This window comes from Pteropus alecto, unplaced genomic scaffold (genome assembly GCF_000325575.1).
Source record: "Pteropus alecto unplaced genomic scaffold, ASM32557v1 scaffold39, whole genome shotgun sequence".
Lineage (NCBI taxonomy): Eukaryota > Metazoa > Chordata > Mammalia > Chiroptera > Pteropodidae > Pteropus > Pteropus alecto.
This window is the reverse complement of record NW_006443568.1, coordinates 9,308,737-9,323,946: the sequence shown is the minus strand read 5'-3', so window position 1 is coordinate 9,323,946 and position 15,210 is coordinate 9,308,737. Positions and strand designations below refer to the sequence as shown.

Genomic DNA, 15,210 nt, shown 5'->3' with positions numbered 1-15,210 from the left:
AGAGGCTCGGGGCACGGCCTCCCTGGTCGGATCCCAGGGTGTGCCCCGCGGCCTCATCATGAATGCCTTCATTGGCATCCTGGAGCCTCAGCAACCCCAATTTGAACTGCCCACGCCCATCCCCCCACTACTCGGACTCCATTCTCTGCGCTCTCACTACCAGGAGGACCCCGACCGCGTCCTTATCTTGCCCTTCCTCTCCTCTACTGTGTGTATACCTGGGGCAGGGCGGCCCCTTACCAGCCTTCACCCAGGCCTGCCCTACCTTCTCCTCCCAGAGCTGGCTCGCTCCACTCCGAACTTTATCCCACTTCCCTTCATTCTGACTCCCTCCCCAGGGATGGTGGTCCCTCTCTCATGCTGCACCACAGCAAGCCTGAATCATCTTCCAAAGCCCTTGTGGCCAGAGCCCTCCCCTATAGTGCAGAAAGGGATAGGGGGACAAAAGCTCTTGGCCACAGTCGCTCTTTGCCCAGCGTTCCACCCATAAGTCCTCTAGCCTGCTCACTAACCTCTGCCCACCCTCTGCCCCTAGATCAAGTCCCAGCAGAGCGAGGTGACCCGCATCCTGGATGGGAAGCGCATCCAATACCAACTAGTGGACATCTCCCAGGACAACGCCCTACGGGAAGAGATGCGAGCCTTGGCAGGCAACCCCAAGGCCACCCCACCTCAGATTGTCAACGGGGACCAGTACTGTGGGGTATGGTCCTGTGTGTTGTGGGAGGGGGGAGTGTTATAGGAGGACTCAGGCCAGAGTCAGACCTGAGACAAAGCACCAGCACTCAGGGGACCACTTCTCATATCCCCTCCTCCCACAGGACTATGAGCTCTTCGTGGAGGCTGTGGAACAGAACACGCTGCAGGAGTTCCTGAAACTGGCCTGAGCCAAGCCCAAACCAGCCCACTGGACTTCACCATCACATTCCCCCAGCCATCGCTGGCCATGAAGGACCTTGTGACCAACTCCCTGTTATTCCTAACCTGACCTTGGAGCCCCTCCCCCAAACCCAGCCTCTCCCCCTCCTCCCTCTAACTGTAGCCCCCTCTCCTCCGTTCAGGGGCAACATTCCTTCTTACCCAGTACTCTCAGAAATTATCTTAAGCAACAGCCCAAGTGCTGGCTGTTCTCAGCCGGGCCCTGAGGCTTCTACCCTGCCTGGCACTGGCTGATGGGCACCTTTGTTTCCATTAGCCAGGGCTTTGCCAAAGGCCCCGCAGTCCTCAACTCAGGAGGAGCACCATAAAGACAATTAAATGTCCCATTCCACTGGCGCTGTGTCTGTTTGGTGTGGCCTGGAAATCCTGGGTCCCTGGTCTGAGCAAGGCTGGTAGATGTTCGTGTGCTAAAGCTGTGCTCCTGTGGGCAGGTGGGTTGTGCTGTTCCCTGTGTGGCACCTGTGTGTGATAGTGCATGTGTTTGGATATATGTCTGGCATACACATACCTGTGTGGACCGATGGCTTCTGGAAACTGGGGGTGGGTCCCCCTCCAGTTCACATGCGATGGTGCACATTGACATGTCTGTGCCTTGGTGTGTACTGCACATTTGCATTCCTGTCAGTAATGTTGCTGTGCCATGTGGCTGGCTGCCTGCCTGTGTTCCAGCAGATTGGTTAAGTGGGTGTGTCACGGGAGTGGGTACACAGCCACATTTCTGCCAGTTTGTGGGCCGTGGCTTTGTGCATAGTGTTGAGGAAGTATCTCCACGTGCTTGTGATTCTGTGCATATCTGTGCTCAGGGATCTGCTGGCTGCAAACCTGCACCTGAGGCTCTGCTGCCCCAGCTATACCTGTGCTGGGGCCCGGCCTTCACTGGATGGGCTTAGCCCTTCTGCGGAGAAAGGACCTAGAGGACAAAGACCCAGCGGCCAGGCCTGCCAGCTGGAGCTCAAGTTACAATGAGGGCCTTCGGCACCTCCCCCTCCCCTGGCCCAGCTGGGCTGGAGAATCTTTCTTGGCGCCCAGCTGGGCTGCCCCTCCATGAGAGCCTGGTGGAGCAGCCGGTGTGGGTGGGCGGGAGCTTTATTCGCATTGTGGGCCGGGTCAGGGGGCTGGCGGCGGAGCCCTGCGGGCCCGCAGGAGCAGTGCCGCGTTGGGCACCAGACCCGCAGCCTGCAGCGTGAGTGCGTCGTCGTAGACCGTGGGCGGGAATGTACTGAAGATCTCGAAGGTGTTTGCATCTACGGCCCTGGAGACCCGGCATAATGAATCAGGCTGCGTCATGGGACCAGAGCCCCATGCGGCCTCCAGCCCCGCCCCGCGGCCTCCAGCCCCGCGCCCACCTGGCCTGTGCGAGCAGGGCGCGCACATCACCGACAGTGTCCTCTGGTCGCATCATCAACAGGAAGGCCTGCTCGCCATTCTCAGACTTGATGCGTAGCATGGAGAGCGGGGGCGATGGTGATTCAGGTGACTCCTGACTCCTGCGGGCCCAGAGGCTGTCAGTGACCCCATGGCCCATCCCCCCAGGTCCTCACCTCTCCACTCTGCCCTCACCTCTCACGCTCAGCAGCTAAAGCAGGCGTCTCCACCACAATCTCCTGGATCCGGGCAGGCCACGGGCAGCAGTTCTGGAAGGCATCGATGGAAAGTGGACAGAGCCCTGGGCCCTGCTGGAGTCATACCCCACCCCGAACCCTTAGAGGAAACATCCCTGACCAGAAAAGGATGAGACCAATGAGCCTAAGGCAGGGTGTTCTGTGTAAAGGAATGCCCAAGGAGAGGAAATGGAAGGGAAGCTTTGGGAGGCAGTTCCATCCTCCACGGTCTTGAGGTGTGGAAACGTAGTGGAGAAGTCAGAACCCCACACTGATTATGACCAGGCTGGATGCCTAGCTGGAAGGCTTCCCTGGAGAAATGACACCTGAGCTGTGACTGAAGGAATAGGAGTCCTTCGAAATGGGATGGAGCGCAGGGATATTCTAGGCACCATGGGCAAAGGTCTCCAGGTCAGGGAAGGCTTCAGAAAGGAGGTGATACATTTGGAAAAGTGTCAGCAGTTCGTAGGGCTAAAGCTGGGGATCAGGTTGGAGTGGAAGAAAGAAAAGGTTAGAGGTGGAAAGAGCACAGGCCTTGAGTGCTGGGGTAAGAGCTTAGCCTTACCCAAGAACCACCACAGGGTTTCAACAAGGAAGAGCCAAGATCCAATTTGCATTTTTAAAAGTGCAGAGGCTGCTGGGGGAGGATAGTCGGCAGGGCAGGAGTGGATTGGGGAGGCCAGTGAGACAACTTCAGTTGTCTGAAAGAGACACTCTGGAGCTTTAGACTAGGATGGTAGGTAGTGGGAATGGAGAGAAGGAATGGATTCAGGAGAAGTTCTGGAGATCAACAGATCAACTAGGACTTGGCAATATGAGGAGGAGGTAGAGAGTCCTGGGAAACTCAGGTTTGGAACCTTTCACAGATGGAAGTGTGGGAGGATTAGCAGGATGGGGCGTGAGGATGATGAATTCTGTGAGGGCCAGGAAGGGGTCTCCAGGACTAAACTGGATATTTTGGTCTGAACTTCGAGGGGGTGGCCTGGGCCTTGGGCTCAACCCTGGCCTAGACTCTGACCTTCCTCCTCTTATAGCCAACCCCCTGAACCCAGCTCCACAGATCCTAGGAGACAGTGGGACAGCTCTGAAGGACCCATCTCTCCATCCAGGCCCTCCTCAGGGGCCCCCAAGACTGAGCCTCCACACAAGCCACTGCCCTGGTAGGCTGGGCCAAGGTTGATGGTAAAGCCCCCAAGGAGGCTGGAGGAGCTAGGGCTGGCCTCACCTGCAGGGTGTCCCGGATGGGGCCCCGGATGTCAATCACCTCGCCTTTACGGATCACAAACTTGGGGAGACGGTTCAGGAACTTCTCGGGGGTCATCCTGGAACCTGCAGGGAGGGCATTGGAGCCTTGGCCCAGAGAGGGTCTGTGAGTGATAGTGAAGGAGGACATCTGGAGCTTGTCCTATACAGCACCCCCAACCACCTGGCTCAGCCTCAGGGCCGAGCTCACCTGGGTACTCCACTGCGACTGAGAGCTTGCGAATCCTCTGCCGGCCGACCACGCGGCCCTCACCTGGGAAGGGGTCCAACCCAGTCTCTGGGTAGACCTGATTGCGCAGGTCACTCACCTGGCAAGAAGGGAGACAGTGGCAGGCCCAGCTCTTCAGCCCTGGGCCCCACCCCACCCCGTTTGCCCAGGCCCCGGGGACTAGGCCCGAGGAATGGTCTGATGCAATCCCCACTCTACAGATGAGGAAACGGAGGCCCTGGGACAGAGCAGGAGAGCTGCAGCTCATACTGCTGTCGCACACCTGGGCCCTGCTCTTCCTGCAAGCACCCCTCTCCGTGCCAGCTAGAGCCACTTTACTGACATCCTCGGAAAGCCCCTCAGGAGCCCACAGGGAGGGGAAGGATGAGGGTGTTAGGAAAAGGTTAAGCCTTTGCTGTCATCTAGTCTGCAGTGCAGACCCCATCATTGCACATCACCTCCCTTGTCCCCATCGAGGCATACTTCCTGGGCCCATCTTGGCATGTATTGCCTCAAAAACCCCCAATCACGACACGCTATTTCCCAAGCCATGGTGGCACACACCCCCTCATGTGCCCTCATTGTGGAACTCACACACTACCCTCTGGGACACTATCATGCTCTCATCCCGGCACCCTTCATCTCACGCCCAGCAGTGGACCGGCTTCATCTCATGTCCTTTAGTCCCAACACTTGCCCCTCGTGGCATTACCTTCCACCCCAACCAGATGGCTCCAGGAGCCTCTGGGGGAAGCTGGGTCACTTTTGCATAGACTCCTCAGGGACCCCAGGCTGTCAAGGTGTCCTGAATGCTGGAGGGGCGGTGGTACAAGTGGCTGAAGGCTATGCCTTCATGGTGCCAGCAGGGGGTACTGTCTGTTGCTTAGCCACAGGCTGCTGCTGCTGCTGATGATGATGTGGCAACTGTGGCCCTGGCAGCCTCCCCACTCCCTTCGCAGCCCTGTGTCAGGCTCACCCTCCTCCTGGAGGTCATCAGACTGGGGTACCCTGAGGTGGGACAGTGGCTTTGCACCTCAGACTGGGTGCTACCTAAGGAAGATGTTTGTCCCCAGCCCTCCAAAATCCCCACAGAGAGTGGCTGGTTTGAGGCGCAGCAGCCCATCACCTTAAAAGGGACCCCATCAGGGTACAGGCGCTGGAGCTCTAAGGGGAAGAAGCCATCCAGTATATCTCGGAGGCAGCGCTGCAGAGGGAGAAGAGAAAGGGTGAGGACCAGTTAGATCTGTGTGGTGGCCCCCACCCTGCTTCCTGTCTGGATGGCAGGCCCTGGGCTGTGGGCTTACCTAGTAGATTACACTCTGGCCCAGGACTTGGTGGGAGTGGGGGGGGGCGGGGGGAAGCCCTGCAAGTTCAACGTGGACCTGGGTGCCCATGGGGGGCAGGATGGGCCCTAAGTGAGCTGGACACCACCATCTCCAGTGGTGAACAGAGTGGGGAGCACTAGAGAGGCCGGAGTGTGTACGGGCCTGTCTCCCCTCACCCCCGACTCCTACCTGTGTGGAGGGATCGTGGAAGGGCCGGAAGGGCCCATCAAACATCATGATGCCATTCCGGTAGAGCTTCAGTGGGATGGGCTCAAGGGCACAGAGCCGCGCTCCACTGGGCATTGGCGTCACCTGGGTGTCACTGTCTACCAGCTCACTGAGATCCTTCAGGCTGGCCAGCAGCCTGTCAAAGTCCACCTCAGGGGGCACCAATGAATCCCCTAGCAAAGAGGATAGACATCCATGGACCTCTCTTCATGGCTGCCATGTGCCCTGGTTTCCATGCCCCCTAGCATGATGGGTGATGGGCTTAGCATCTCCTTAAATGACCACCCAGGGAGGAGGAAGGACAACTAACAATAGATAATAATAGCTATATTTTATTGAGCGTGTACTTTGTGCTAGAGGTTTAATATCTATTGCCCTATTCTCTTTCCATCCCAACCCCACGCTGTAGAGGCTACAATCAGCCCCATTTCTCAGATGAGGAAACTGAGGGCTACAGAAGGCTAATGGCTTGCCTAGGAATGCACAAAGTGGCAGGAGCGGAATATAATCCCAGGTCTGTCTGTGTCAGGCACAGGGTTAGCAGCTGAGGTCCAAGACGACGACCATGTAAGAGCCAGCAGAGAACAAGCACTCTGTCCATGTTCATTATTGTTACCAACTCTACCTTGTACCTCACATGGACCTCAGGACAACTCAGAGGCTCTGAGGCAGAGGTTACTTATCTCCATTTTACACATGAGGAAACAGGCCCAGAGATGAAAAATACCTTGCCCCAGGCCCCCTGGCAAATTGGAGGAGGGGTTCACTTTAGAGTCTGTTTCTCCCGCCCATCTGCGACATCAGGAGAGAGAGGTTGGGATAAGGACAGATGGCTGTTAAGGAGGATGTCTGGACAGCTGCTGGACAGAACAGATGTGAGGCAGATCTCGGGTTGTGCAACTATTTCTGAGTCACAGACCCCTTTGAGAAGCTGACAGAAGTTCCGGCCTCCTCTTCTGAAAAATGTGTTGCATATACAGCTGTGCATAAGCTTCAGGGGGTACAGATGGGGTAGTGGGACAGCCACGACAGATACCAGAGCAGAAAGGGTAGAGGGCAGGTAGGATGCTGGCAGGAGATAGGCGAGGGTCCTATTCTTGGTCCTTGAAGGGACCTTGGCTCCCAAGTAAGTCATCTACTAGGCTGTAACCCCACCAAACACTAGTGACCTTCTGGGCCTTCTTGGAGGCTGTTTTTCATCAGGATAGCCAGGCTGCAACAGGATGTGGGGCAGGGCTCTCGAGACCCAATTCCTTTCCCCACGGAGGTACAGTGGCTGTCTGGGGAAGTACAAATATAGTGGCTATTTCCTGTTGCCCTTGCACTGCTGAAACGGTAGACCCCAACTGGCCTCCCCCTCTCCCCTACATTTCCTACTGTTGTAGGGGCTGCACCTGCACCCTACCTCTTCATGGGGTCCCCTGGAGTCCCTGAGATTCCCAGGAAAAACTCACAGAGCACAGCATCCCCGGTATGAGTCAGAACAATGTTAAGACACTATTTGCCTTTAACAACTCCTTTCAGAACACATTAGTAAACCTAAAAATAACAGAAAAGCTCATCTCCTTCAACGCCTGCCCTGGTCCTTAGATTCTTACAGATGGAGAAAGTGAGGTCTAGAAAGGTCAGATGATTTGGCCCAAGCAAACCACACCCAGCGAGCCAGGAGGACCACTGGGTAGGCTGACTGGAATTCAGCTGAGTCCTGGGACCACGGCTTTTTCAGGGAGTTGACGGGCATGGGGTGGTTACCAGGGGAGGGGCAAGAAGCCCATAGGTGGATGCCAGGAAGAAATGAGAGGGAAAAGAGAAGTTTGCAGAGAAAAAATCAGCCTGAAGATTGTCAGCCAGTGGACTAGGACACCGAGAAGTGAAAGCAGTGTGGCTGGGCAGGAATTGGATGCAGCAGAGCGGAGGTGTGGCAAGGGGCCCAGGAGAAAGAACTGTGACTCTGGGCAAAGCAGGGCTGAGAGAAAAAGGCAGGAAGAGCCTGGCATGCGCCTCCACACAGCAGGAAGAGCTCAACAGAAGCCTGGCCCTGTGCAGCGGGGTCACATGGGGTAAGGCAGCTCAGAAGCCATTTCCTCTCTGAGCCGCAGCTTTCCTTTCCATGGAATGGGTCGATAAAAGAAACCTCCGTCCTGCCCACCAAACCCAGCTCTGAACAGACTGTAATGATGACTCAGTGAATGTTTCCTTCGTGCCAAGCACCAGAGACACGTACTGCCATTCCCATTTTACAGATGAAGAAACTGGGCCTTGTGAAGCAACATGTTCTGGGTCACGAAGCTTGCAGGGTCCAGGTGACCTTAAGCCACTGTTCTCAGTGACCACGCAGGCTGCCTCTCAGTGCTGGTTCTTCAGCACTGGGGTCCCTTTCCAAGGAGGGGTGCAGTGCACCGAGATCATCTCTGAAGCCTCATTCAACTTCAAGAGCCCATGATTTTATTAAAAAGGGGAGTAGGTAAGCATGGAGATCAAGTCCAAGCTCCTTGGCCCAACTCCCAACACCCTTAGAGCCTGGTCTCCCCAGCCTCTCCTCAACACGGTCCCCGCCTCATGCTCTAGAGTCACACTGATGTGTGACCCTGGGCAAGTGGGCCAACCTCTCTGGGCCTCGGCTTCCTCTTCTATAAAATAAGAACAATAACAGTCCCCACTTCGCAGGGTTGCTGTGAGGCTCAGGGAAATGCCTGGCAGATGGTGGCTATCGTCACTAACTCCTATCCTCTTGCTCATTGCGGGGCTCAGGGTAGTTCACCTCCTCTGAGAGGCCTTGCTAGGAGCCGCCCCCCACCCGACCTGAGGCTGGGCCCCTATTCTTCCTGGGTTCCTGGAGACCTTGAGTCATTCCCTTAGCCCTCGTCACAGGCTGTTGTCATTTTCTGTTTGCTTGTTTGGCTTTCCAAATACATCAAGTATTCCTTGAGCCCAGGCTAGAGCATCCAGCCCTGGGCCTGGTCCAGAGCAGGTGCTCGAGAAGCATGTATTGTCTCCATCCCTCCATCCTGCCATCCAGCAAATATGTCTGGAGCGCCCATGCTCTGCTAGGCCCAGAGAACCATGGCTATGCCCATGCTCAGAGTCCTGCCCATGTGAGGCTCATAACTGAGTGAAGGAGACAAGGTAAAAAACAATGACAATGGCATGTGTTAAGCACCACTGTGGGGGCTGGGAGCCCAGAGGGCAGACCCTGTCGCTATCAGCAGGTGAACACCTTCACTGGACTGTCTGCTGCTGTGAAATACAGTGCCCGAGGCGCCCTGGCATGCCCCGTCTCCACCACTCTGGCAAAGAACCTTGAACAGAAAATGGACCCATTTCCACACACCTGCAAGTCACACCTGCTCTGGGGACTTTACCTGCATTTGCTCTGCTCTGCTAGGGCCACAACCAACTCTCTGACCCCTACAGTTGAGAATTGCCGCCTGCTCCCACCTCATCCTGTGCAGGGGATTGTCCCTGCATCTCCCAACATACTCTGATCATTGAGGCCTGGGCACCTGGCTACCACCCGCCAATCACGTGCATGTGCACATGCCCTGGCCTGTGCTGGGCACTCTGGGGCATCGCAGGGCTAAGCAACAGTGGCTCACGGTCGTTGTTCATCCACCACATAGCAGCCTGTGAGAACGCTCCATTCGCTCCATTCGGTGCTCTCAATGGCCTAGGGGTCAGTCATTCCACATTCCATCTCCTCATTCCACAGATGAGGATTCTAATGCAGGGCCCCTCCCCACATGCCCCGGGGCAGCTACAGCGTTAAAGTACCTTTGCTGGGGCAGGTTAAAAGGAGGGGAGGAAAAGGGGCAAGGCACTTAAGGGACACAGCACAGGCCTGAGGGGGAAGTGAGGATGGGGAGGAGCCTAGTCTGCCTGGAGTCTGAGCCAGGCCATTTCTAGGGGCTCAAGGGGACCCAGGGTCAAGTGAAGCCTCTGCGGCCCATAACGTCTGTGTGGCTTCCTGAGCAGGGGAGGGACGAGGCAGGGGGTGACTGGCAGGGAGAAGGGGAGAGATGTAGGAGCACTGGACCTTGATGAGGGGTGGGGGAAATGAGAAGCTCAGTGAGGATGGAGGGTTTGGGGGAGGGAGCAGCTCAGAGGGGGACAAGGAAGCGTTCTCAGCCCTGAAGCTCAACACATGGTGGGATCAGAGCAGAACTAACTGTTCCTCTCATGTGTCCACATATCCTGAAGTGCCTGGCACCAAACCCTATTTGATACTCAATATACTGGTAGGGAGGGTAGGGAGAGGTGAATGATCCAGCCTGAGGCCAAGTCCTTGGAAGCCTGTCCCCTTACTGGGCCCTCTTTGTGGACCCAAGAGACCTTCTTCCCCAAGGCAAGAGGCCCAGGCTCTAGAACAAAATCAGTCCCAGTTCAGGCCAATACAGTGCCCTGGCAGGCTACAGGGCCTGTGAGGCATGGTGTCCTAGATTGAGAACCAGAGCATCAGGGCCGGCAAGAGGCCAACTTCGTGGATCCCAGGGGCCCTTGGGGCAGGAGCAGGCTGGCATCTGGGGACAAGGCAGTGAGGGAGAGAAGGGAAAAGCCAGGAGAGAGGGGATTCCCAGAAGGAAAAGCTGCTGAAATGAAAAATATGTTGTTCATCTGGCGGAAGAGCTAAACGGAGGCCCCTCCAGGTTGAAGAATCAAAAAGCAAAAGAAGAGGACGCACAGAGGGAGCGTGCATATGGCCAGGTAGCTTTCACGAGCTGCTTTAGCTGTGAAGCAGTCAGCTCCAGAGCCACCCTTACTCTGAGCACAAATAAACAACACAGAGCAGAGTGGGGGCTACTCTCTTTTGGGGTGGAGCGGGGCAGAGGGTAGGAATCTACAGAGCCAGGGATGGAGACCAGCTTTCTGGTCTGACCCCTCCCCAAAGGCACAGAGAGGCCCTCAGCAGCCAGAAGGCAAGCTGCCCTCCAACAAGTCAGCAGGGTCCTGTGAGGCCTGAACCCAGCTCCCCTCAGCAGGGGCCCTGGGCAAAGTGCTGGCGGGGCTTCTGCCCCAGACTTCAGGAACACACATTCTTATAGCACCTGGCTGTCGCCTGCCAGGGCCTGGCCTCTCACCTGGGTGGGGGCTCCCTGGAGAACTCTTCCCACAGCACTCGGCCCAGGGCTGTTAGTGCATTGAGTGGTTGGAATGGCCAGGTCCACCTCGTCCTGGGCAGCAGGGCCATGCCGCCCCCCGCCCCCCACCTCTGCTCGCATGGCCCGGGAGCCACACCGCATCCCATCTTTGTCCCAAATGGACTCAGCATCTTCCCTCACGGCCATGTTCCCCACATGTACAGTCAGTCAATCACCTAGGCCATGGATTCTACCGCCTAAGTCTCTGCTCTGCGCCTTCTCGCCATCTCGGTCCATACCGCCCTTACACTGGACATCATCTCACCTCTGCCTGCATGACTGTAACTACCTGCCAAATGTGGGAGTCTCGCCCCTCTTCATCCAACAGTCTTCAGACGTCTTAAGTGCTTCAGTTTTCCCATGTGTAAAATGGAATAACCCCTGGCCCACGTCGAGGCCATGTCTGAAAATACTTTGAAAGCTACAAGTGTTGTGCAAATGGAAAGGGGTGTTTTCAGAACAAGCAGTGAGGGAGTTGTGCCCTATGATTTACGGGGGATCTGGCCAAAGCTCAGGCCCGAAGAGCAGGTAGGACTCTCATGTTTTGAGTCTGAGTTTTTATCCAGCAGGAAACTTAGGTCGAGAGGTTATCTTCTAAACAGTCTCTTTGGGAAGCCATGCTCATGTTCCCATGAGGCTGCCACTGCCTCCAACTGACCGGCCCACTAGTTGGGCCGATGACGTGCAAGGTCAGTACTAGGTACTCTTGTCTAACCCACTGAATCCATGGAGAAGAGCATACTCCCATTGATGAGAAACTGGAGGCTCAGAGGATGGAAGTCATGTGCCAAAGTCACACCTAGAATCGCGGTGGAGTGGAGATGAGGACCCAGGTTTGACCAGCTCCAGAGCCTGGAGAAGTACCTGCTGGGCAACAACCTCCACTCTTTAAAGAGAATGGACTCGGCTTTCAGAAATGGTCAGTTCTATGGTCCCAAATCTATGGGGCACATCCCTCTGGATATTAAAAGTCAAGTTAAAAATACAAAGTGGTGAGTCCCATAGAAGCAGGTAGATTTCAATGGTCTGACTATAAATGAACCTGGAAAGGGAGCCCAAGGGGAGGCCAAGTCCTGGAATTAAAGGGCAGCTTCCAAAGCAGCGGGATTGCTTTTAAAGGCAACGGCTTTTGGATGGATGACATTTTGTAAACTATGGTGCCTGAGACAAGTGAGGTCTTGTTACATCTTATATCTCTGAGTCTCTGGATCTTTGAAAGATGAACAAGCAGAGATTCTGAGGCGAGACCAGAGGAAGAAAGTGGCGGCAGGTTAGGTGGTCAGTGATGGAGTCTAAGGCCTTTCCTCCTTGCCCTATGTCAGTGGCAAGGTGTGGGATGTCTCAGGACATCTCATGCTTGGAGGCTGGGGCATGAATGAGATGGGCTCTGGACAGCTGCTGGCCAAAAGAAAGCTACTGGAGAATTCCCTTTGTAGGAGTTAGGGGTGAACCCTCTACTCTACCTGGCTTCCAGAACTTCTTGACCGTCATCCAGTCCCTCTTGCTACCTTCTGAGTCTGTATGGTCCTCTGAGTCTTCCTGGTCCATGGGCTCGCCCACCCACTGCAGGCCGTAGTCACTGAGGAACCGCTGGAGGGAGAGAAGGGATAGATGCAAGGGGTACTGTCAGCTCAGCCCCTTGCCAGGGAAGAGGCGGCATCTGCTCGGTCCCCAGCCTCAGGCCTCAGCTCCCAGATGAGATGGGCCTGGGGGTCTTGGCTACTTTCTGGCTGTGAACTTGGGAAGCTACTTCACCTCCTAGAGCCTCGGGCTTCTTATAAAATGAAGATGACAGCACTTGCCCCATAAATTTGTGAGGAGGACTAAGTAAAATAATTCATGTCAAGTACTTAGCACAGTGCCTGGCACAAGTAAGAACTCACTGAAGGCAGCCAATATGGTGGTGGGGAACCGTAGGGGTCTGGCCTGAGGAGGAGGGGGAGGGGCAGAGACGCCCCACTCTGCAGGACTGAGAGGATGTGGCTACCTGCACGCAGCCTCCCTAGGCTGGGTTTCACATCTCTGCCACAGGAAAACTTCTGAGCTGTCTACATTTTCTGTTGCTGGTTCAACCCCCTTTCTCCCCTTTCCACTCCAGCCTGGCCTCCATCTCCACAACTCACTGAATCTGCTAATGTGCAGCCACCAGCCACCCGCCCTGTGCCAAACCCGGTGGGCACACTTCTGTCTTCATCTCTTGCAACACATGGTTCCTTTTCAGTTTCACATTTCCAACCGTCTCCACGTAGATGTGTAACAGGCATCTCAAATGGTCTCTACTCTTTGCCCCTATCTCCAACCTCTTCCTCTCCAGGTCTTCCGCTTTTAGTCAATGGCACCCCCTCCACCTAGGCCTTGCCCATGACCCATTCCTGTTTCCCCACGACCTTTAAGGCCTATGGGCACCACCTCCAGGCTCAAATCCGTCCACTCCACTCCACACTCCTCTGCTGCTACCCTTGTTCAAGCCACGGTCCTCTTTCTCATGGACAATTTAAAGTGAGCTTCTACTTGCCTTTCCCCATCCACTCCTCTAACTGAAAGCTTCTTGTAGTTTCCCATTCTTGAAGACCTGAATCTGACCCCACACCGTCGGCGAGCCCCCCATAATGTGACCCCTGTGGCCTCATCTGGTTCTCCCTCTTGTTCCTACAACCGCCTACCATAAGCCAAGTTTCAGTGGTGGGAGGTGCTTTTCATTTCTTCAGCCTGGATCCTCTTTCTCAGCCTCCCTTGCATCCTCCAGATCTCTTGCCCAATGTTACCCCGCAGAATGGCCCAAACCCCAGCTAGTCTCTATTGTGTCACCCACTGAAATATTTCATCTATTCTCTGTACTTGTGTATCTTTCTGTGTACTTGTTTACGCCTCTGTCCAGTCCAGACTGTCAGCCTCATGGCCGAGGCTGCCTCATGACAGGGACACAGGAGATACTTTGTATGAGTCTGTTAAACTAATGAAGCAATAAATGTGGGAATGCTCTGAATGTGGGGACCCCAATGCCCTCTGCCCTGAGGTTCTGGGGCATAGCCCTCACCCCCTGTGGCAGCTACTCAGAGAAGACCCATGGGCTGCCAGCATTCCCGCCAAGCTGCTCAGGAAGCAGCTATGTTTCCCCACAGTCCCAGGTTCGAACAGGCAGTGGAGGGCAGGGGTGGGGTGGGGTGGGAGCTCAGCTGCAGCTGTGGCTTGCAAGTTTGCTGCTGTGGTCTTAAATTAGGCTGGGACTTTGAAAACCAACTGTGTGTGGAGAGGGAGAGGTTAGACCCCAGGAAGGGCTTCTGGTAAGGCCAGTGAGGGAGCAGTGGGTTCTGAGGAAGCACACCTGCCCAGCCCTCCCTTAAACGAAGGATCCCTCCAGTTTGAGCCTTGCTATATGAATGGGAACAAGGAAGGTGACAGTGAGTGACTGAGATGCCACGTTCAGAGGTTGGGGATGGCTGTGACCAATTTGGTAAACATATGGCCAAGCACCAAGCACTGAACAGGGGGAAAGCGGTCCCTCCCCTCCCCCACCACCCCGGGGAGCCTGGGGTGTTCTAAGGAAGCAGCCTGCCCTGAGGAGGGGCCCCCACCTTGATTTGAGACTGAGATGAGTGAAAACTCGCCAGGGAAAGGTAGGAAAAACATTTCAGGCAGAGGGATCGGTATGGGCCAAGGTCTGGAGGTGAGAAAGAGCACAGTGTGGCCCAAGAATCAGAGGCAGGGCCAGTGGCTAGAGGGGAGAGTGGCTCAAGGTGAGACTGAAGAGGAAGCCCAGGCAGATAGGAGGGGTGCGTGCCGCCCCGGACACCTTCCTGGCTCTTTAAACTCTGGGTTACTCCTGAGTGGGGGAACACAGAGCAGGGCCTCAGTGTGGGTTGTGTGGTGAGGGGGCCCAGGAGGGGTAGGCTCTGACCCAGTTCCTGAGGTGGCAGCTGCCTCTCTTACCTCCATCTCCCCAACCTGCCGCTGCAGCTGTGCACACATCGTCTCCAGCTCTTTTTGCTCCTGCGGGGACATCTGGTCTTTGGTAGAGATGGAGAGAGGTTCTGCTGCCCCCGCACGGAGGCTGCCAGGCCACCTCCGGCCTTGCTCAGAGCTCTTCCCTGAGGGTCATCTGGAGAAGCTGCCCCTTGAGAACTTGAAGGATACCCAAAACTGCCTCTTGGCCTCTCCCCCTACCTGAGAGGGGATGCCCTGGCTGACTATGAGGAGACCACCACCCTCGTGGAGCGAAGCTTCACCCTCTGAGGGGGCTGCATTTCCTCCAGGCTTTTGATGGAGCACCCTGTGCTGGGCTATGTCTGTACTCAGGAGACTCATTCCCACGTAGGAGGGCGGAATCCTGGGTGTGTCACTGCCCCTATCTGAGCTCAGCTGTCGAGACCCGACCATAGGACTCAGCTCCATGCACTTGAAGCCCTGATGCTCAGGGGTCACCAGCCCAGGGGAGGTGCAACAGGAGGGCCAACCAGCCACTGAGAGAGCCTCTTACCCTCTTGTTCCTGGAGGGTCTCCACCAACTCCTC

General features: G+C 55.8%; 2 protein-coding genes across 2 annotated transcripts in view; one reads left to right on the top strand and one right to left on the bottom strand.

The window, feature by feature from the left end:
• Window positions 1–1,275, top strand: part of SH3BGRL3 (SH3 domain binding glutamate rich protein like 3) — a 3,698-nt gene extending 2,423 nt beyond the window's left edge. The window contains exons 2-3 of the mRNA XM_006924391.3: window positions 536–703; window positions 822–1,275. Coding sequence (XP_006924453.1) covers window positions 536–703; window positions 822–887 — 234 coding nt within the window. The 3' untranslated portion in view covers window positions 888–1,275. The remainder of the gene's footprint in view (window positions 1–535; window positions 704–821) is intronic.
• Window positions 1,276–1,417: 142 nt separating this feature from the next.
• The window catches only part of UBXN11 (UBX domain protein 11), a 22,354-nt gene continuing 8,561 nt past the window's right edge, over window positions 1,418–15,210 (bottom strand). Inside the window, exons 7-16 of the mRNA XM_015599011.2 lie at window positions 15,177–15,207; window positions 14,630–14,706; window positions 12,163–12,289; window positions 5,526–5,737; window positions 5,138–5,215; window positions 3,994–4,111; window positions 3,766–3,869; window positions 2,500–2,573; window positions 2,286–2,426; window positions 1,418–2,191 (exon numbers count right to left, since the gene is read on the bottom strand). Of these exons, the coding sequence (XP_015454497.1) occupies window positions 2,047–2,191; window positions 2,286–2,426; window positions 2,500–2,573; window positions 3,766–3,869; window positions 3,994–4,111; window positions 5,138–5,215; window positions 5,526–5,737; window positions 12,163–12,289; window positions 14,630–14,706; window positions 15,177–15,207 (1,107 nt within the window). The 3' untranslated portion in view covers window positions 1,418–2,046. The remainder of the gene's footprint in view (window positions 2,192–2,285; window positions 2,427–2,499; window positions 2,574–3,765; window positions 3,870–3,993; window positions 4,112–5,137; window positions 5,216–5,525; window positions 5,738–12,162; window positions 12,290–14,629; window positions 14,707–15,176; window positions 15,208–15,210) is intronic.